The 23,915-nt window shown below is 41.3% G+C and overlaps 1 protein-coding gene across 1 annotated transcript in view; it reads right to left on the reverse strand.

Annotated features, from left to right (window-relative positions):
* Positions 1 to 23,915, reverse strand: part of SI (sucrase-isomaltase) — a 1,019,699-nt gene that overhangs the window by 106,484 nt on the left and 889,300 nt on the right. The window contains exon 58 of the mRNA XM_069618482.1: positions 18,240 to 18,324. Within this exon, the coding sequence (XP_069474583.1) occupies positions 18,240 to 18,324 (85 nt within the window). The remainder of the gene's footprint in view (positions 1 to 18,239; positions 18,325 to 23,915) is intronic.

Below are 23,915 nucleotides of genomic sequence, written 5' to 3' on the forward strand. Positions count from 1 at the left end.
CAATTATGACAAAACATATCTATGTGTATATTTATATATATATATATTTTTCTGTGAAAAAACGTTGTTAAAAGGTACATTATAGTTAAGTTGCACTAATAAAAACCTATGCAATTCTGTCGAAAAAACGTTGTTAAAGGGACGTTATGGTTACAAGTAAACCCCAAAACCCCCAGAACTTCACCAGTTATGGTAAGATAAGCAACCATAAATCATGCCACCATCGTGCATTGCTAACACTAACACCCAGGACATCAAACATGTCATTGCAAATGTGTTGTTTGTACTAACACAAGTGTGTAATAACTCTTGAATTCCTAGCTATTTTTCATGTTTAACATTACTCTAAACATTACTCTAAACTCTGACAAGGTAGCAAAATTACAAGATAAAAAATATTGGATTTATATCAAATGTATTGAATTGGTGGTACATCTGAATATACTGCAATGGATGCTAATGGGCTTAGTTTATGTTGAAAATTATCTGAATGTACAAGGGAAAGTATTCAGAATTAACAATGCCGGTAATCTTCATTATACATACCGACCGCACATGGCGAATATGAAAAAGGCCCCCGAATAGACAATATAGCAGACACAACATGTAGGCAATGAGCAAGAACTCATTACATGAAAGACAGTGCAGCAAGTACATTATTTCCACATGGCGCCTTTAATTACGCCGTGAACCAAAACAGGCAAGTCAGTAGACATACAGCCATAGAGTGGTTGCTTAGCAACCCTCCAATGTAGGACCCAGCATACGGCAACACCATCATTACGGGGAAAAGAACACAGGAATCAAACAGCGGTGAAAACGCGAATGCGAGTGAAACGAAAGCACTCCGTACCGTGAGGGACTCCTTTTGCCCTTGCACATTCATCCACAGTAGGACGCTCCGCATCCACCGTGTAGGACGAGTGTCCTTTTAGCCCAAGAGCCTCATGAACAGAGCGAAGGAATCCCCAGAGGGATCTTAACCCAGGAACGCTTATAACATTGGACACAGAACACCGCAACTGCATATACATGAGACGGGTCCCACACCTAACGGTGAGTCTTTTAAACAGCAAAGGTCTTACTTGTTTGCAATATTGATCACAGAGTGGCACTCAGCGCTGAATTTAGCGACTGATCCCACTCGTGATCTTACTACTTTTCACCAAACAAAGAATGAATGAAAGAAGCAATATCTGAAATACGGATCACATAGTGGGACTCAGCGCTGATTTTAGCGACTGATCCCACTTGTGATCTGACTACCTTTCATCCAAAGCGCAAATGAAAGAAGCAATGTTAGTATGATTCCCCACAGAATACATGACTGAATCCAGGCTTTTAACTTTATCTCCTATAGTGGTGGAATTCTGAAAATAAGAAGTTGTACAAAAGAGAAACTAAGAGAGACACAGTCACCACACAGAAGTGTGCAGAGTATTGCCACATACCGGTTCACCGGCGGGACCAAGGTTAGTCAAGTGTTAACTGTCAGACGTATACATAGAATGATTTTAGAAAGTAATAGAAACTAATGCAGATTTTGCAGAAAAAAAGACAGAAAAATGGATATCCTCACCTGAAGAAGGGCAAACACATTGCCCGAAACGCGTAGTGGAACCCATAGGTTAGAAACCTAAAAGCCTGCAAGAGGGCTTGTGTAAAACTGGGACAATAAACCAAGGATATCAAGACATTTTGGAACAATTTGACTACAAATGAATGAAGTATTGTTTGTTGAAGAATCATGATGTGATTAAAACTGTAATTGGAAAAAAAATTATTATTGAAACAGGCATACACGAACAAGTTTGCATATGACAATATAATATGCAATGTGCCTATGATGTACTGAATGAGATAACAGAAAATCCTTTTTACGAAAGAAATAAACACACACACAAGTTTGTGTTTTTTACATAAGCAAGTTGTCATACACGTGAAGTTTATTGAACAATATTTGGCTGTCGTAGTGCATCACAGAAGTGTGCATCTGTTATGTTTTCCGATACAACGGTTGACCATATACAATTCACTATGAATATCTAGTCATGCCCTTTGGACTAGCTAATGCCCCCACAGTTTTTCAACGTTTTATGGATAGGGTGTTTTCTGACATGTTATTCCTCTTCGTCAATGTTTATCTGGACGACATATTGATCTTTACCAAGGATCCTCTAAAGCATGTAAAGGCAGTATTACAACGACTCCGTGCACACAAACTTTTAGCCAAACCCGAAAAATGCCTGTTTCACGTTTCTTCAATTCTCTACCTAGGATTCATCCTTAGCCCAGAAGGAATTGGTATGGAGCCTTCAAAGGTAAAGGCCATACTGGCATGGCCCGCTCCCACGTCCGTGAAACAAGTTCAATCCTTCCTGGGGCTTGCCAACTTTTACCAGAAGTTCATATCTACCTTTTCCGAGATCGTTCAGCCGATCGTTGCTCTCTTGAAGAAAGACACCCCCTTTATCTGGTCTACACCGCAAGATAAGGCATTCCAACGTTTAAAGACAGAGTTCACGCAAGCCCCCATCTTGCCCCATCCCAACATAAATCGACCATTCCTAGTGGAAACGGATGCCTCTAACTACGCCATAGGAGCGGTCTTGACGCAGGAACTTGAGGATAAACTGAACACCCCATTGCTTACCTTTCACGAACGCTGACTCCCAGTGAGACACATTACTCCGTCCTGGAAAAGGAACGGTTAGCCATCCGCCATGCCTTCACTGAATGGCGACATCTACTTCTGGGTGCTAGGTATCCAGTTCAGGTCCGCATGGACCATCGGAATCTTCAAATTCTACAATCATTGGAGTGTAGGAACAGTTGTCAGGCGCGTTGGGTCTACGTCTTTGGCCAGTACCAGTTCCACATCACTCATATTCCCGGATCACAAAACCTGATTGCTGACGCCTTATCTCGACGTCCTGACTATGTAGCTACTGAAGATAGGGCCTATCCTAAGATGTTTCCCCACACGATCTTTGTAGCTCAAGCAGTCAATCTCCTGGAAGAAATTCGAGTGCAAACCCAATCCTCTGATCTCTGGAAGGATATTTCAATGAAAGATCAATGGAACCTAAGAGTTAAGGAAGGATATGTATTCAAGGACAATGCACTGCTCATTCCTACACAGAAATTGCAACAAAGAATAATAAACCTCTGTCATGATAACCTTCAGTCCGGACATCGTGGCATAACCAACACCCTCCGTCTCATACAAAGACAGTTTTGGTGGCCTGGAATGAAGACCAACGTACAGCAGTACATCAAAGCTTGTACTATCTGTAGTCAAAATAAACATGATAACAAGAGACCGGCAGGTCTTCTACTGCAGCCTACACTGCCAACAAGGCCATGGGAATTCATTGCTACAGACGTCATTGTGGAATTACCACCTTCCCGTGGATACACGACCATCATGGTTACCATAGACTTGTTCACTCATATGGCTCATTTTACACCCCTGTGTAAGCTAACATCCTCGTCCGAGTTTGCTGGAATCTTCCTGGAACACATATTCCGTTTGCATGGACTTCCTTCCAAGATCATATCTGATCGAGGACCTCAAAACGTCTCTCAATTCTGGAAACATCTCTGTCGCATTTTGGGAATCCAACGCGCCCTCTCATCTGGTTATCAACCCCAAACCAACGGGACCACAGAACGTGCTAATCAGACCCTGGAGCAGTATCTTCGATGTTTCGCCACCAAGGTTCAGGATGACTGGTCGCTCCTGATACCCGTGGCTGAATTTGCCTACAACAATTCCGATCATTCAGCACTTAAGACCAGTCCCTTTTATTGTAGCCAAGGTTTCTATCCATCGGTTCTACCCTCTGTTCTCCCTCATCCTACACCAGTACCTACTGTCGACTCCTTGATAGAAACCCTCATCAACGTACACCAGGAGGCCAATGAAAACTTAGAGAAGGCCAGAACACAGACTAAGAGGTATGCGGATTCTAAAAGAAGACCAGGCCCTTCTTATGCAATTGGTGATCAAGTCTGGTTGACCTCGAAATTACTATCCCGACATCTACAGCCAAACAAGTTGGCCCCTTGGTACTATGGTCCATTTCTCATCAAGGAAATTATCAATCCAGTTTCATACCGGATCAGACTACCAGACTCCTGGAAGAAAATCCACCCAGTATTTCACACATCCTTATTAAAATCCTACACCCAATCCTCCCGGAAATCCTGCCCATCTCCTCCTCTGCTGGTCGACAACCAATTGGAATATGAAGTATCCCGAATTTGTGACTCCAGGTGTAAACTGGGTCAGCTTCAATGCCTGGTGGAATGGAAAGGATATCCTCCTAGTGAAAGAACCTGGGAACCACTTTCTAATCTCAAGGCCCCTCGACTGCTCAGAAGATTTCGCCTTATACACCCGCCAAACCCAGAGGAACAGGTCTTCGGAGGGGGCATGCTGTCATGACCTACAGAACACGCCCCTTTGGACTTCCTGGACCTTGTCTCAACGGAGCTTACACTCCCTGGTACTCCCAACATGGCCGTCCACTGTGAAACACCTTCCTCGCTCTACACGTTGGACGTAGCGTGTTTTATTTATAGACCACGCCTCCCGCGGCTCCGCGCGTCTCAATGCTATTGCGAAGTAGCGACCAGACATGTGCTCCGTAGCTTGCGGTATTGTTTTCCTTGGTTCTTTCTCAGCCAACCCCATTCCTAGTCCCTTTCCTTCCTTTCTTGATTCCTGGACTCGTGTGCTGAGTAGCGCACTCTGTAAATTTCCCGGATTCCTGGATCTTTGCATCCCGGAACTTTGAACGCACGCTGGAGTTGGAAGAGACTTGTGCAGCCTTATTCAAGACCCGATCCATCTGCAAGAAGGCATCGACCAAGAAATCCAGCAAGGATCGAACTCAGGTGAGAAGGGGGGAACTCCTTGACAGAAGCTCTAATCTTTCACACCTTACAGCAGCATACATTTTATCAAATCTCTCAAGGTATGCCGGCTAATCTGCCTTCATGTGGCCAACATCAGCAATAAAATGTGCCTGCTTCAAGCTCTGTTCATCTGGCTAATGCTCCAGATAATCATTTTTTGCAAAATACTCCCACTGTAATGAAATGTACTACTAACCAGCAGTCTGATGCTGTAAGAACTTTACCGTAAGTGCGATAATTTAGACCAAGCCACTAGGATAAGGCTCCAAACGTTCAATAATCTGCCAAATCTTTCCTCCAAAAAAGGAATATAGATGAATCTAGCTTTCTCAAAGATATGTAAATCACTCTGATACATGCCCTACATACTCTCCCTTTTATAGTCTGGAAGAGCAGATGTTTGGAACCGTATCCCATTTAAATTTAAGATTTGTTTACTTTTTATTTACGTGCATTTGGTTATCTGAAAATCTTTTGCTCAAAACCATAATAAATCATTAATACATACATGCATCTATTTACAATTCATAGTGATACTTATCAATATTATGAAATAAGTTTAAGATAATTGAATTCTCCCATACCTGTAAGCACCATGAAAACTACTCCCTAGAAAATTATTCAAAATGATTAATTAACATTCAATTCAACATCTAATAATTTAGATCAAGTTCTTCATTATGTATTTCACGTTTATCATCAATTCTAACTACATAAGTGAATGTTACTCATGTTGTAAGAGGGGAGCCACTCTATTCCATACATGATAGGCTCTGCTTGTTATAGCCAAAGAACTGGCAGAGTATACCTCAGCCCAGAATTTATCTTGGGAGATAGATGTTACAGCTTCTACGAGTTTTGAATAACCTTTTACATAATACTTTTGCAACTTGGGGCAGCCTGTCAATATGTGCCTAGTCATCTCCAAATTATGTTTACAGAGTTGACATTTCCTGTCTTCTACTGGTATGCCTTGCCAGGCTCCTATATACCCGTAAAATGGTAATATATTAAACAGCAGGAACATTATGAAGCACGTGAGGTGGTGACTGCAATATTTCAGGAGATAATCACTTGCACTTCCAACATTAAACTCCTGAGTGGCATACTGCGTGTATCGCTTTTTTGTACTCAATGCGTCTACATTCAGTGATACATGCCAATATCCTGATTACATTTTTAGTTTAGTACACAAGTTATTTATCAATCCAGGACTCTTACATGGTGGTTCCAGGCAGTGAAACTTTAGTAATTTTTCAGTTGATGTGATTATATTTTTCATCAATGGGTTCTTATTCTTAGTTTATCTTCTTCTATTAGACCCATCATTGTGTCGTCTGTAGATTACAACAGCTCCAACGTAATATATAATTTACACTGATGTACCTTCCAGAGTACCTTTAGGGATGTTAAACCCAATTCGGTCCTAATGGCCTATTTAGGTGCTGACCTTGGAAGTCGCAAAATCGGCTGCCAGATTTTTCCCTCTAGTTTATTAAACCACTGAATGTAGTGTTCATAGAGTACCTGAAGCCCATAGCAAATACTTGGTATTATACCTGTCCTGTATATTTGTAGGTAGCCGTCTATTGAGTGATCACCCCTACTAGCTAGGAACTGTTTGGTAATGTTCATTTTCCTTATTACCTTTTTGGTCCTTAGATCGTTGTACTCTTTTTTTGGAGGGGCTTGACAAAATGGTGAAGCCAATATATACATACAATGGTACAACGTGTTACATTTAATTCCCAGCTAAATTTGGATTAACTTTAAGATGCGCCTCCTATAACCATCACCTTTGTTTTACTTAAGTTAATGTCCATGTTATTTTCGATGGCATACTTATGTAAAGCTTCAATTTAGCACTGGTGACCTATGGCAGTATTATCCATGGCCACAGTATTATCTGCTTAAGTGAGCCATCATATTTCTTCTTTCCCTATCACAGGAGGGAAACCCGTGATCTCAATAAAGGTTTTGACCATATCTACTAGATATAGATTAAATAGAACTGGTGTCTTGTCTGAAACAAATATTTTGATTAATTGCTCTAGTTTGATTCCCCTCAGTGTCTAAGTGTACAGTGACCATGGTCCTCGTATGCATTGCCATGACAAAGTGCAATAATCGTGAGCACAGACCCCAATTCTCTAATTTAGCCCACAATCGTAATCTATCCACTCTGTCAAATATGGCTGAATAATCCATGCAACATAAGTATAGCTTCTTCCCCTTACTTGCTCTGATTCCCAATATTAGATATTGCAGTACCAATATATTATTCAGTGCCCCCATGCTGGTACGGAAGCCTGTTTGTTGTCTAGACAGTAGTCCATTGTGTGCAGCCCATTTTTTAAATCTTCTGTAATAACAAAGTTGCAAACATTTTTGAGCAGCCATCTGTCATGGGCAACATACAATATTGTGCAGGATCCTCCAGTGATCCCTTTCTGTGCATCAGTATAAATATGGCCTCATACCAGCTATCAGGAATCCTCCCTTCCTGACATATAAGTGTAAACATTCTAAGTAATATAAGCTCCCAACTAGTTGGGTCATGCTTTATAACTGCGTAATACAGGCCATTCGGGCTGTGACCCCATGATGTCTTCAGTTTAGATTTTACATTCACGATGTCTTCTAGGTCAAATTAGAATTCATATTGATAGTTATGCACCATGTGTTCTTTATTGGCATTTATTGTTTGCTCATTGGAATACATACAACTCTCCCATATTTTTTGCCATGATGGGATTAATCATTTGTGGGTCTTTTTCTGAGATGCATTGTCGATATTGATAACAATTTATTTTTACTATACTTTGATCTGAACATATTAAACAATAGCTTCCGGTTACCATTCATCATAGCATCTTGTTTGTATGATCTCAACCAGTTTTTGCTTGTGATCATTGCATTTTTTTCGTCCCACTCAGAATTACAGACCTTTTTGTTCTACACAACTCTCCTCTATACAATGTCTTCCCCTTCATTAAAATTGTGTTGTATATGTTTGCATGACATTTCACATTAGTTATCACTACAATAGATTTCATGGCCTGTCCCAGGACCTCACCCAGTGTGGAAACGATTTCCAAATTGTCAATTTGATGGATCACCTATGACCACTGGACACATAGCCAATAACTGATTGCACTTGACTATGGTAGGGTCTGGCCATATCATTCTATTCCTCCCTGATGTTACCTGTGTGGCCTGTGTACTAGTTACTTTCTAATTATCTTTCCACAACTTAAACTCTAATTTCAGGATTTTGTTATCACTGAATGGAGTCTGAACACAAATTAACTGTTGTATCCTTTCCCTCACTGTTCCATTTGGAAATATATAATCTACTCTGGTGGAGTCCTTTCAATTTGACCAGGTATCCAAACCATTGTTACCTGTTTGATTCATAGAAATAAGGTAATCAAGGTCCATCCCACCTGGGCACTCCGACCATTTCTTTCCTGTGTCTCTTTGGATTTTTCCCCTGCTATGCTGTTCCCAGTTATATACATGTTACACAATTCAGTATAGCTACCCTCTTCACCCAAGACCACTTGATGACAATATACATTTAGGCCTCCAACCACACAGATCCCTGTCTTTAGTTAATCATTACTCCATTGTTCAATTATATAATCCACTTAATTCACAATTCGAGCGGTTTTGAGTCCACCAGGTGGGTCATAAACATTGATGACCAATAATGTACCGATAGGGTCCAGACCATTGATACATGTGCTTAGCGCATAGGTGCAGTATCCTGTTTTACTGTATTAAGATATCTCATACATTGACCTTACCCCTGTGCACAACCCTCCAGAGGGTGGCGCATGTTTTACTATATGCAAACCGTTGGATTATAGATTTTCCATCTACAAGTTTGTTACCACTTAGGCTAGTCTCCTGCAATGTAAACATGTCACAATATGATATGATGGCCCTTCCCTCTATACTTGTCAACGTCCTATACCCTCTGGTGTTCCATACCAACATTGTTATACAATTATTTGTGTCGGTATTTCATTCATCATGGTGTCCCAGGTTCTCTATGGTCGACCTTTCTACAATTTTGTACTTTACACCAGGTTCTCCATTGCATTGCAGGAATGTGCATTTAGCAAATTAAGCCTTTCACTTTGGTGGTCAGAACCTACACTATTATTTAAATTCTGTTTGCTCAGCTTTGCAGGATTAATTTCTTCCGCAACACATTTCTTGCTCACTATAATGGCATAACCAGATGAGACTGCTATTAATTCAGAAATGATTGGGGCCACAAATTCCACTATAGCCCAATTTTCTGGACTATACAAATCAGGTGTTTCGACAGATACAATATCAAAAGATGTGTTCTCTGACAACCTAGTAACATAATGTAAACATTCAATATCCATTGTCTATTTAAAAAAGGACTGTAACTCGTGGGCTGCAGTTCAATGATTGTCATTGTTTTCCCCAATAAGTCAAATTTATTCTGTTTCCAGGCTTCATCTTGTTGATACTCCTCATATTTTTGATCGTTCCACACTGTATTTCTTTGTCGTTGCCCAAACTCTGTTGATTGTGGCTCTCTTTCCTGGGTTACATCCTTGGTTTCAGCACCCCTTGTGCTGTTTTCACTTGCAGATTGTGAAATTGAGTTTAGATCTTGTTCTTCACCATTATTGACACTCAGATTGGTTACTTGTGCCATTATTTGCATGCGAGTTAACATTTTTGTTTAACCAATCAATTCTTTGCCTTGATTGGTGCTCTTGCCTCATTGGACACACTTGGTTTGGGGGATATTATTTCCCCTCTTGTTTGCTTCTTTTGAAATGTGTTTGTGTTAAGCTATTGGCCCAAAGGGCCTCTATTTTGAAAAACGTTATTTGTGTTCAGATTCTATGACCTGGAGCTCAAATGTTGATGTATTATTAATACATGTAATGTCACTGATACTCATTATTGACAATAAGCTCCTGTTACTTTTCATTGATTTCTTATGAACCCCTTTCTGCTCTTTAACCTTTCTTACCCATTTCCTACTATTTAGTTTCCTGCAGGTTCTTTTATGTCTCCCATAGTTCTGTGTGACCACAATTTCATTCATTACAGTTGAAATCGCTGATATGATACTCAAGTCTCCACCATTAGTTGCTAGTATATTGGTTTCAGAAATCTCCTGCTTCACTTTCAATTTCTTTTTTTTTTTCGTGTGCTTCCATATCTTTTCTCATATGGGACCCATTTTCTGGCACATGGTCCTCCAGTATTATATCCACTATGATTGCTACTGTCATATTTAAATCCCTGTGTTATTTCATTGGGGATGAGCATAATCCAAATACAGCTTCATTTGTAGCAGATAAAGCATCCGACCTTGCATGCAGGTTAGGCACTCCATGAGATATGAATGTTGATCTTGTCATGGTATAATTTTCCTGTTCAGAAAATGTAGTATCTGCTGTTTCTGCTGCTATCCACTCCACACAAATGTTTTCCAATCAGGTTTTCACAATGTTACGATCCATTACTTTTCCGTTTTAGTAGTGAGGATGGATTTCCCCATGGATTCACGTCCATAGTCATAGCAAAGGTTTAATAAAGAATTATTATCCACTTCCAAGCTGTCATTGTCATTCAGTGTCATTATTAATATTTCACTGACCTATTGTTCAAATATTCTTTATGTATTTCTTGTCTAGATGCAGAAACCCCTGGGAGAGATTAGTACACATAGTTTATCCTATTAATCTAGTTTGCTTCTTCTCCTGTTTTCTTAAATCCAGTCCAGCAGACATCTGTGCTCAGCACACTGGCTCACAGACACACTCTGACACACTCACTGTCATTCCAGTAGTTCAAATGAGTTCCACACCCTAGATCACCCAGGAAACAAAATTAACAAGTCTCTCGTACCTGCAGCCTCCACTGCCACGGCCAACAGCACTTGCCATTCATACAAGTCAAGTTAACTAACCAGTATAAAACAAAGGCTGCTTTACAACTGTATCCCCACTCCTGTCAAACAGCATGTAAGAATGTAAACAGTTCAATTAACCAAATGTTAAGGGGAGAATGGAAAGAAAAAAGGCAATGGCAGGAAAGGGAAAGACTAGCCCCGAACTGCCCCTGCCAAACAAAAATTCGAAAGGCAGCAGTCCCCTCAATTCACACCCTTAAATCTGCCTTAATTCCAAGTGGAATTGCTGGTTTCTCTGTGCCTTTTACCTGACCTGGTCCCAGTCAACCTTGTCAGCTGACGTGATGAAGTCTCCACCTCACCATGGGACTCCAAGTGTAGTTTGTGGCTCTAATTCAGACTCTTCGCAGTGCCCCCTCTCTCCATCACTCAAACACACTTCCACAGAGGAAAGGACTCTGCACGTGAAAAACATGGGTGTTTAGACACACCTTCAGTCAGCATTCACACACAGTGATCAACAAGGACCCTTCCAACACTTCTCCTCTAAAATAAGTGCCATTCAAATATAAGTAGTACTGAGATAATGTGTAGGGACAGGTGTGGAAGTGAGCGACCAACAAATCTGGATCGTCTGTTGATAGAGAAACTTCCCTTCATCAAAGAAGATATAATCCTGAACCGAGTCAATGTCTTAGCCTTCTTAAGATCAATAGAACCGATAAAGGGAATTGACTCAAAGGATATTGTCCAGGAGGAATTTTTGAATGAGTGGTCACTTGATTACTCAATTCTTCACGCATGTTGAAGTCTAGTTCATCACACTCTGTTACAAGTAGCAGAATTAGTTCTTCCTTGTTGAATATGATCTAACTGACATTGCCTTATACAATCCATCTGATGTTTCTTTGAGGAACTTGAATGTGCATTCACACTTTCCGACTGCTCTGAATAGGATGTCTGGTTTTAGGGTTAGTTCTCTCCTGGACTCCTCAGGGTACTGCCTAGTAACACAACAAAAGAGGTGATGGCTGGAAGTTTAGTATTAATCTTAACATCTGCCATTGCTCTAGCCAACTCTCCAGTCCATCGTTCTTCACCTGCAAAGCCATTAAAAAAGGGGAAAGACCATATGCAAATCAGGCTATAACTCACACCAAAAGGCAGGCCAGCCCAAACTATTTGGTCACATCCCTTCTGCACAAGACTGCAAGCAGCCCCAAAGATGTTTCAGCCCTGTTGTGTCGCATCAGTGAGGAGTAGCTTGGGTCTCTAGGCCCAGCAGGCACAGGACCCACATATAGGCATACCCTTCGCACTTGGGTGACTATAGCAAAACAAAAGAGGTGATGGCTGGAAGGTCTGGAATCAATCCCAACCTCTGGAATTGTTCTGGGCAACCCTCCAGACCATCTTCCTTCACCTTCCAAGCCATTACAAAAGGGGAAATACCATATGCAGATCAGACTTTGTCCCATCACAAAGGCACAGGACAGCCTTAACTTCTTAGTCACATCCCTTCTGCACGAGACCACAAGCATCCCAAAATATGTTACAGCATTGTTGCTTCTCATCAGTGAGGAGTAGCTTGGGTCTCTAGGCCCAGCAGGTACAGGACACACTTGGGGTGAATATAGCAAAACAAAAGAGGTAATAGTTTGAAGGTTTATAATTAATCTTAACACTGGCATTGCTCTGGGCAACCCTCCAGACCATTGTTCATCACCTACCAAGCCATTACAAATGTATCTCAATTGAATGTTAACAGTAGTGAAGATCTGTCAATAAATTATATTTGAAGTCGAGGTTACTTGAAAGCAATGATCTAGTACATTTGTGTCACTGTCCCTATAAGTTCTATTTGTGCACCCTTGGAAGTTTTAAACTCTGGGTATAGCGAACATTGCCCCATATTGATGACGTGGACTGTAAATATCCAACAGAAAATGTGCTCTAGTGACTGTACACAACTAGTGGCGAATAACAGTGGCAATAGATTGCGATGGTCAGAAACAACTATTGCTAACTTTAACAAGACTCTGTAGTGTGCTGTGAATAATCAAACCTTAAACTTGTGTGTTTTTGTTATTGACTATACCAACGTTTGTTGGCCTTTTGTGAACAATTTCCCAGTGGTAACCTGAAAAGTTACAATCGCAAACATTGTTGTGATGAAATAGCGCAGGGGCAGAAAAGACTGCTTACTGGACAAATCTGATCGATAAGACCACACTTCAGAGAGAACATTTGTCTCCAAAAGCAGTGTTTACAAAATTAATACAGAAAATTGATCCATTCCAATCGTTCCATTCTAACACAAAGGCACTCAAAACTAACCCTTACAACTGTAGCTAGTAAACAATCTGCCTGTTTTTGGCATTGGGTTAATGATTAATTAAACCCTCAGGCATTTGTGTAAGTAAATCCTATTGACAAACACATTTTGATTTCCCATTTTAAGAAAATCTCTTCCAATTGTGATTCAATATTTGTTGGTACTTCAGAGTCTACTACTATGTGGTCGCTGATGTTTCATGTGAAAGACATTGCCAAGAGTAAAAATTCCCAGGCTCCTGGACCTGACAGTCTCTCCAATGCTACAATAAAGCAGAACCCTGCCCCCTGGGGAAATATATTTGACATTTGCTTTAATCATATCTTATAAGCAACTGAATACCAAGTTCTTGGAAATCATCTATAATAGTGCCTATTTTCAAAAAGGGTGTGTGTAATGCTGCCCAATAGCCTTGCTTGAGATCCTCAGGCTTTATGGAGAAATTTCAAACTGGTTTTACTCGTGGCACAGGAACATCTTTAAACAGCTTTATTGTAAGCCTATTGAAAGCTGGTGCCCTGGAAAAATACAACCGGAATCTATGTGGCAATGGTGCACTTTGCAATATCTTTGATAGTGTCATACGTGGCCTTTTTTGGAGGAAGCTAAATATTTAGGGATGTTCTACTCATCAAGTAGATATGATCTCTGCACATTATTCAGAGACTTCAATTAAGATTTGTTTAAATAATGAGGGCCTCCTTTCTGCACCCATTGAAACTCATGTCGGGGTAAAGCATGGCTGCGTTTTTGCCCCTCTTCTTTTGAATGTATTAATTTATGACATTGGTGAAGATCTTAAAAAAAGCCCATTCCTTTCCCCCTTGCATTGGATCACATACAATAAATTGGCTGCTGTATGCAGACAATATAGCCCTTTTGATTTTGCTCCAAGCGGCCTGCAACAACAATTTTTTGCTTTACAATCTTATGCTCTTAAGAATATTTTACTAATTCTTTTAGCAAACACTAAGATTTTAATTTAGTGATCAACCAAGCAGAAAAATAAATATGGCCATTTTGAAAGGTTTTTAAATCAACATGAATTGGGAACTGTAAATAAGTTTACTTATTTGGGTTTCTTTTTAACTAGTTGTGATAATAACGCGGCCCACCTAAGTTCCTTAAGTAAAAAACTGTTAAGTTAGTATCACACATCACAATTATGAATAAGACATATGGGCCCTTTTCTGTTGTTCCATTGATTAACTTTTACAATGAGAAGTTGCTTCCAAAATGATCTTATGGTGCTGTATATACCATTTGTAGATCTTTCCTTTGGAGTTGCCCTAAAAGGTCTATTCTGAAGATCAGTGTTGCACCTGCCCGATGGCGTACCACCCCCAATAATCAGATATGAACTTGACTTATCAGCACTTGAAATGATAAGAAAATGGAAAATCTGGACTTCATTAAGGAAAATCTAATTAGCAGATGGGAAATCCTTGAGGAAGGTTTTGAGAAATTAGTGACAAGTAAACCTTACAACACCCTAGAAATTGGGTTTCCTATTGTGAATCTATCCTGCCCGTATAACTGAGCCTAGTAAGGTGAAGAGGAAAAACTAGCAACACGATTGGTTAGAGACATTACTTGTTTGCAAATCATATACAATATTTTTCTATGTGTTGTCCATTGGAAAACTTTAAACACTATTCATTTATATCTTTTAAAATGTTCTAGTGCCCCATTATCGAAATACTCGTAGGAATATTCAAACGAAACACCGTTTGTGTCATTGGTGTAATCGACCTGTGACAATTGAAACACTCTTTCATATTGTTGCAGAAGGGCTATGGGGTGGGAGGTTGTTAGGTTTTGATCGTTTGATTGCCTATTTTTGACGGATGTCCCCAGAATGTGTCTGAAATCAAATGCTGCATGGTTATCATCTCTCTTGGAAAATTGCAGCAATGCGCTTCTTAAATAACTAGTTTCCTTAAAAATAAAAACGTCTTGTGATTCTGCCGTAAGCATGTTTTATGTCTGGATTAAATTGTGTTTTAAGATTGTATTCTCTATGCTATTTTATTATCTTTTTTAATTCCACTCTGTATTGTGTATTGTCAAACTGTTATGTGAACGTGTGTAAGGCTACATTTGTGAACCAATTCACAATAATTAAACATGCTAAAATGTGTCTGAATCTTGGAATTCAACTGCAACATTTTCAAGATCTAAATGTCCTGAAATATCTGTAGTATAATACTTCATACATTTGAGAATAGTAGACTATAACTATGTCTCTAGAGGAATGTTTATAACTTAGAAACGGCCCACTAGCAAAGAAACACACTGAGCTGTAAGATTTCTCCTACAGTGGTGATGGCGGCATGGGGTTCTTTTTTTCTGAGACAACGGAAATTCCTTCTTTATCTGCTTGTAATGAAATTATAATTAAGTGTTAACCACCCATTCCAAGGGCTAGAATAGGTTGTAATGGCAGCAGGATGTTATCACTCTTTCCAGCCCCTGGAAGTGGTGGTTATTGCTATTAGCACCGGTCCCAGGGGCTGGGACGGGGCTTATTTAAAGTTGGTTTCATTCTGTGAACGGGTCGCCTTTTGGTTTCCCGTACACTGAAAGGAAATACTATAAAAACTTGGCCGCCCTGAAAAAGGAAGGCGGGGCACCGTACAGAGCCCCTCTTCCATTTCCATGGTGGCCAAACATGGCAGCAGCAGCTGCACCAGCGAAACTTGCCACCACAGCACTGAGGTAAGTGGGGAGGGGACGGGGGGATTTTAAAAAAAAGGAAGTGAGGGTGGAGGGAATATGGCAGACAAACTGGTCATCAGCTAGCTTGTCACATAGGCTAGATTGGCAGTATCAGTGCGCGTTCCTAGCCGCCTGACTGGTTGGCACCCCTCTGCAGAGTGCTAATTATAATATCCTCAAGAACCACCATGATTGTATGTGAATCCGCTGAAAGTTGTCTTGTGTCGTCCATGAATAAACGGTTTTCAATTTGTAACTCTTAGAAATGTGCAAATCTCTGTTTGGTAAAGTATTTTCTCTAGCAAAGCTCCTGGTAGTATGGTTTTCAGTCATAAAAGTGGGCATTGGATTTTGCAAGCATTTTTTAGAAGTGGGAGGGGTATCTCAGGTGCCAAGTCTCATGGCCATCCAATGGGGCCAAGCTGTTTAACAAAACATTTTTGGAGCTCAACCTTGATAGAAGGTCCAATTATCAAAAATAGTGTAAATGGCACCTCAATGATTTTTGGTTTAGAAACATGCCCATGGTTCAGTGGAAGCTCTTGGTTAGTTTATCAGGCTCAGTTTCTCGTCTAAGTTTACTCCTCCTGGGACTGCCTCGTATGCCCTTATACTCCCACATTTAAGAAGTGACTGTGTTTTACAGAAACCTAAAATGGTGTTTTTCAGGCTAATTGAATATGTTTGTTTTTCATAGTTTACTTATAGATTGTAACAGATAGAGGCTTATAGTATAAACAGGGTTTTTGTGCAATGTATGTATTGTCACCCGTACGGTTTGAAGCTTGAGTAGTTTGAAAAGCGTTGGTTTATTTGTAAGTGCCAATGTAGGAAAAGCATACATCTTGGCCTCATTACAAGTTTGGTGGTGCAGGTTAAATGCAGCTGCATTACCATATACTGCCACATTACCGCACTGCACAACTATAGGTTTGGTGAAAAGTTGGAGGAATCCCCTCCATTCATGAGCTGGAGGTAATTCCGCCAGCTTTCTGCTAAATTTTGGCGGAATAACAGTGGCGAAATTACTGCAGCAGGAACTAGGAACTCAAAAAATGGGGATTTGCACCACCACTTGTAATCCGGCAGTAATACCGCCGGACAAAGTGGCTGCAACGGTAATACAGTTTGGTGGTATCTGAGTGGACTTAACATCCATATACCACCAGATATCATGATTGCAGCAGAGTGATTGGATGTAAATCAGTTCTGAGATTTTGGATATTAAAAACACCTAAATCAAATGGCCAACATTAGAGTGGTGTTCTGCCTGTGCGACATGGAATTGAGCAATGTATATTTACAATATCTATTTTGACCAGAATTCTGCGATTTAGGTGAGTACTGCATGTGAAATCGAACACTGATGTCATATTCCACTTGTTTTTCTTAAAGCCACATTTACATGTTCAACCAAACTGCTAAATTCTTACCTGACAGTCTACTAAATCTGTTGAAAAACTTTGACCAGTTCATGGCTGATATGTCAGTGTCTGAAACAAATACAGTTAAGCATCTCCATTACGTTTTCCTTGCAACTCTTTACCAAACCCTGTTTTTGCTGTGGTGTTTCTTTCCAGTCTGATCACTATGGCCTGAATCCCTATCATCAATTCAACCCAACACATAGGTACATGCTTGCAACATGGCTGGCAATGCCAAGGAATGCACATGTAGCAAAAAGGCAAAGATGTGTACAATATAAAAATGTTCCTAGGGCTTTGGATGTTTTTCTTACAAATGCAGCATAATGTAATCACGCACATCTACATAACTGATCTCAAGTCTATGATGGTCATTTTAAATTAGCATTTCATGCACTTTCCACTTGCCACTTCGATTGCCACACGTGGTAGGCATTGGCACTTGTCACTTTAGAAGGTTGCGCTTCAGGGAGGGTTTCCAGTGTGATAAAAAGAATTGTCTCTTCTTAAGCAAGCATTTTAGTACAATTGAATTGGATTTATGTGTAGCTGTGTGTATCTTAGAATAATACATTATGTTTTAGTTGATGTTTGTATTAGATTATGTTCATATTTCTGATATGACATGCTCGTGGTTAGGTGATGTTTACATTTGTGAAGTACTGGGCTGTGATCAAATGAATGCATGTACCAGTTAATAATAAAGCTATTTAACCATACAATAAAACACATTTTGAAATATCCAGTAGTGTGTATGAGATGCTAAGACATTTGGCTATGAAAGTATTAGAATTAACATTGTTATATATTTTTAATCCTTAAATGTAGTTTAAAATAGTTGTTTCAGTGTATATACATTGATCATTTTTTCTCCAGCATGTTTGTGAATATTCATTTGACATCTCCAGTAGGCTGATTAACTTACAAGGCATGTAAGGCGGTTTGTTGAGATTTTTGTCAGGACAACCAATTACAGATCCTTGTATGAAGCTGGCTGGTTCATTCATGTCCTATATCAAGGGGCAGAGAAAGATCAAATTTCAGTACATTTTCTGTGTATTTAGCCATGCTTTTATCAGAATATGCATTAAAGTAATGCAAGGTTTATAATTACATAGTGGGCAGACAAACTTCATTGAAGCATGTGATGACAGCCACCCCTGCCTCCTGGTTCTGCTCGACTTCTCAGTCACTTTCGACACAGTAGACCACCATGCACTAACGAACATCCTACATTGGTGCACGGGGATCAGAAACCTTGTCCTATGCTGGTTCAAGTAGTACCTCGCCAACATCCAGCAGTTTGTTCAGATGGACTCCTCTAGATCTGCAATGCAACCCGTCATCTGTGGTGTCCTGCAGGGTTCTATCCTCTCCCCAGTGATCATAAATCTCTACATGGAGCTTCTGGAAGCCCTCCTAGCCACATTCAACATCCACACCCATGGATGTGTAGTGCATACTTGGACCAAATTCTTACTCTTCACCAACAACACAGAACACCAAGACACACAGACCTGGGTATCAACCATGAACTCTGAGGGCTTCACACCAGAGCACACATCCTGTGCCAAGTCCATCGGGTTCCACATCGACAAAAACCTCTGCTTCAAGACACACATAGCTAAGAAAACTCAGACACTTGGTATCAGCTCTCCCTCCTGCGGAAAAGCAAGCCCTTCCTCCCTCCAAACAGCTTTAGATCCACTGTTCAAGCCCTGTTACTACCCCACCTAGATGGGGCAGTGCACAACTCACAGGTGTCCTGTTATCCTCCCTTGTATCCCTGAGAATTGACCTACATGCGTCTGCATCAAGGCTCTATGCAAATACGACCACATTACCGTGGCCATCATCGACATTCACTGGCTCCCATTGCAGGCACGATTCATCTTCAGGTCTTGCTGCATCATCTATAAGGCATTCACCCTCAAGTCACCCAGCTATTTCATGGAGAAACTCAACATCTCGAGCGGACAGCAGACCACCAGAAGACTAGACACGTGCAGACCTGAAATCTGCTGCTGCAAAAAGTTAAGTACCAGGAAACAAGACTTCTCTGCCGACGACCCAAGACTATGGAACTTCCTCCCCATCAGCATCAGACTCGCCCACATGCTCCTAGAATTCAGAAAAGAACTCAAGACCCACCTCTTCAAGGCGTCTCTCCTACTCAACACCTAAGCCATCATGTCACCCCGCATGCCACCTGATTTGCTAGAAGCCACCTGCCCCTCTCCTCCCCCCACACAGTACAGCTGTACCCCTCCTCTGTACCCTTCTGTATCTTACCCCCACTGTATATCTATTCTGTTGGTACCCCAGAAAAGCACCCCGTTAGGCATATGTACTGTTGTATACATCTGTAAAGCTCTAAGTTATGTATCTGTATTGTTGTATAACTCTGCAAAGCACTCATTGCTTCTCAAATCTAGGTCTGCACTCAATAAATACAATAATAATAATAATAATAATAATAATAATAATAATAATAATAATAATAATAATAATAATAATAATAATAATGTGATATACAGGGCCTGATTGACTGATGCATTGTATAATAGCAAATTATAATTGGATAACACCATGTGAATCAGGCCTTCTCTCTACTCTCCTGGCTTTTCACAAATTAAATAGAAAAGGATTTGGAAAGGGAAAGAGAGAATTGGTATCTAAAAACACTGAGTCAGAAATCAGGCATTCATATTATCTAGCATAATAAAACCAAAAATGTATCAATTTAAATAATAAACACCATGTAATCAGTCAACAAATGAAGCAAATACACAACAGAAATGCATGTCAAAATAAACTGTATTGAACTAACATAACATTCAATGCTATAGTAAACTAACAACCACTATAATAAACACGAGGGACAATGTGTTAGAAAACACAGTACAGGAAGAGGTTGAGATTGGACAATTGTCAAAATTAGTATACATGATTTTGTGTCACTTTGCTGGAGCTGTCTAATGTTGACTAGGAGACACACGTCTGGGATTAGGACAAGAATTGCATTGTCAAGTGTTTTTTTTTTACATTTTCTTTTTTCGTGTCCATATTGGAATGATTGTAATTTCAGCAGGAATTATTGCATGATGGAGAATAAACATACACTTCTTTAATCTTTGACTGTCGTTGGCATACACATTTTTGTCCCAAGATCCTAAGAAAAATGTGCATACTTCTTGCTGTGATATGTGAGTGGGCAAGCTCTTGGTGGAATCCAACAACCATGCAACAAGGCCAAATACCCATTTCGGACATGTTTGATATTGCTTTTTGATGTAGCTCTTCCTCAACATCCTCACTTCAGTATTACTTATAAAGATGATCCCCATGTTGTCTTTGAATCCACTGCATCTTTATTGCTGTAGACAAATTCACAATAACAGAGGCAAGACAATAAACTGTATGAATGTGCTTTGGCCCGTATGGAAGTCAAGCATTTCATGAGTAAGGTCCTTACTTCAATTCTTTCTGAAGCTAACTCCTGTACCAATAATTCAATAGAAATGTAATGGTTTTCATTAAACATAAATTATAAGTTAATGCAGAGCTGTCTTATGTCCATGAATGCAAGTGTCAACTTTCTTTCCCCATTTTCAATCACTGTGACTAAATCCTTACAAGCAATTGAGATTAATAGAGACACAGCTGTGTGCACACTGGGAAAAAGACTTGAAATACAAGAAAATATAGCTAAATGTGAGCTAAACATTGGATTCAACTAAGTGTGATGCACTTGTATTTTTAGGAAGAGAGCATGGTCTATAGATCCAGGGTCTGAAGAATCTGTAAAGTACATTATTCATATCAGAGATCTTGATCAGATCCAGAACCCAAATCGAACAGAGAAGTAAGGCCTCATCATCATGTGTCTGCTTAATGAAAGCAGGCAATAAAACTGATTCCGTCTTTTCAGATGATATATGTCTCAGGAGATAACCCATGAGGCAATCTAATGTTGTGCAGGTATGGGGACTGTGGGCTGTGGGTGGCTAATAATGACATACATTATTCACACTCATTCACTCGGAGTGACTGCTCATTCTTCCGGCAGTGCTGAGGGGATCCTTGGGCTCAGACAACCCACCAGTCCTCTTTCTGTGTCCTAGGCTCTGCCTCCGCCTCCCGCCTCGCTTTCATACCGCTCCAGGCACTTATGTGCTGGATCGGCCGCCCGCGCAGCGGGCGGGCGCAGCGGGCGCGCCGCCAGCGCGCCAAAGGCGCGCTTAAGGCAAGCCCGTCTGTGCCCGTCCGTGCAGGGACGCGCTGGAAGGGCTATTTAGATAGAAACTTATTAATTTCCTTAGCCCACCCCAGCACCAACTGGCCAACTGGTTGGAACCATAATACAACCCCATCTACCCCCTCTCCCACCAGAGGCACTCCTAGCAGCGAGTCCACGCTGGATAACCCTACTCTCTGCCTGCTTAACACAAGGTCCCTTCCTGCTCACTCGGGTGAAATCCGGGACCTGTTAACCAATAGGCAACCTGCCCTGCTATGCCTAACTGAAACGTGGCTGACACCGAGCTCGGCTCCTACAGTAGTGCAAGCTCTCCCCCCCGACTATCGCATCATTCACTATGATCCCCCCACCCCCCAATCGCGGTGGAGGCATCGCAGTTATTTTCAGTGACAAATACACGGTGAACCAAATACCTTGCTCGCATACACTTAACATGGAAGCCCTCCTCTGCCGATGCGAGCTATCGGCTTCATGTACCACTCACCTCCTGCTTATCTACCGCCCCCCAGGCCCTATGGGAACTTTTGGGAAGGACGTAGCTGATCTTATTGCTGCCCTAAACTTGCAGTATACCAATCTCGTGGTATTAGGTGATTTTAATTTGCATTTTAACCCTCCAAGATCAGATGAACTAAATCTGCTTTTAGATAGCCTCTTCGATCTTCATTTCTGTTCATTGATCCAAGCACCCACCCATCTGCATGGAAATACTCTAGACATGGTATTTGCCAATGATGCTTTACTTGGCCCTGGTCTTATTGAGCCTGTGACCTGGTCCGATCACCATCTGATTTCATGCTCGTTTACTCTAGCCACCCCTGTCTGTAAAGCTCGCCCCCCCAAGACGTTACTTCGCTCTTGGCGATCAGTTGACCCCAAGGCACTTGGTGCCTGCATCGTTTCCAAGTGTACCTCCTTGGGACCGGTATCTCTATCCACGCTCTCTACATCGCTGCTCTCCGCCGCTAATGTTCTCGCTCCTCCAAAACTTACCCAGAGTCGGAGATTACTCTCTCAGCCCTGGTTTACTGATCAATTAAAAAATGCCCGTCTGCTACTCAGACAAGCCGAACGCAAATGGCGGGCTAGCTACGACCCTCTACTTAAAGACCTGTATAAGCTCAGTCTTTCCACCTACCTAGCCAATGTTAAGCGGGCTAAAGCTACTTTTTTCGCCCAACAAATTGAAAGTGCCCTGTGTAAACCCAAAACACTATTTTCTATTGTTCAATCACTTTCCTCCTCTGAACCCCTCACCTCGATGGTCAAACCATCGCAAAAGCTATGCAATGACTTGGCATCGTTTTTTATTACGAAAATCATTGCGATACAATCTAACATCGCCTCATCTCTTGCTATGCAACCTGCCGGCACTACTTGCTTTGTACCACTCACCTCTACTGATCCCCCGGCCAGCTGGTCTACCTTCCCTCTATTTACTGAGGCAGAGGTTTTAGCAGCGATTCTTAAAATCAAGTCCTCCTCTCCAGAGGACGCCATTCCGGCCAGCATGATGAAGACTATTGCTCCAGACATTCTGTCTGATGTCACAATGGCTATAAATAACTCATGCCAGTCTGGTCTGGTCCCGCCGGAACTTAAATCGGCTAGGGTTATCCCCCTGCTCAAGAAGCCCTCCCTCGATCCTACTATCCCCTCAAATTTTCGCCCCATATCCCTGCTCCCGTTCTTGTCTAAACTCTTGGAATCTCTGGTCACACCCCTTCTCTCCTCCTTTCTGGAATCCTCTAAGATCTTTAATCCTGCCCAGGCAGGTTTCAGACCTGGTAGGGGAACGGAGAGTGTGCTTGTCTCAGTGCAAGATGACATGTCTAGACTCGCGGACGCAGGTGGAGTTGGAGCTCTGATTCTGCTGGATTTGTCTGCCGCATTTGATACAGTGGACCATCCTATTCTCCTCTCTCGCCTAGCACAAATCGGGATCTCCGGATCAGTTCTGGCTTGGTTTACCTCCTTTCTTGCAGACCGCACTCAGACCCTTGCCATGCCCCCTTTCCTTTCTGTCCCCTGTGCCCTCACCTGTGGTGTTCCCCAGGGATCCTCTCTTTCCCCTATTCTATTCAATATCTACATATGGGCTCTGGTCTGCCTTATCCGTTCGTATGGACTTAATTGCTATTCCTACGCGGATGACACTCAAATCCTGATCCGTTTGGATCAGGATCATATCAAGGCTTCAGCCTCTCTTCATGACTGTTTGACATCAGTCGGCATTTGGATGGACCAAAACTGGCTCAAGCTTAACGGCGACAAAACTGAGGTGATGTTGGTGGGCTGTCCCCCCCGCCCATCACTTTGGACCCCTGCTTTCTGGCCCAC

The sequence above is a fragment of the Ambystoma mexicanum genome, chromosome 10 (genome assembly GCF_040938575.1).
Source record: "Ambystoma mexicanum isolate Mex_15411 chromosome 10, UKY_AmexF1_1, whole genome shotgun sequence".
Taxonomy (NCBI): Eukaryota; Metazoa; Chordata; class Amphibia; order Caudata; family Ambystomatidae; genus Ambystoma; species Ambystoma mexicanum.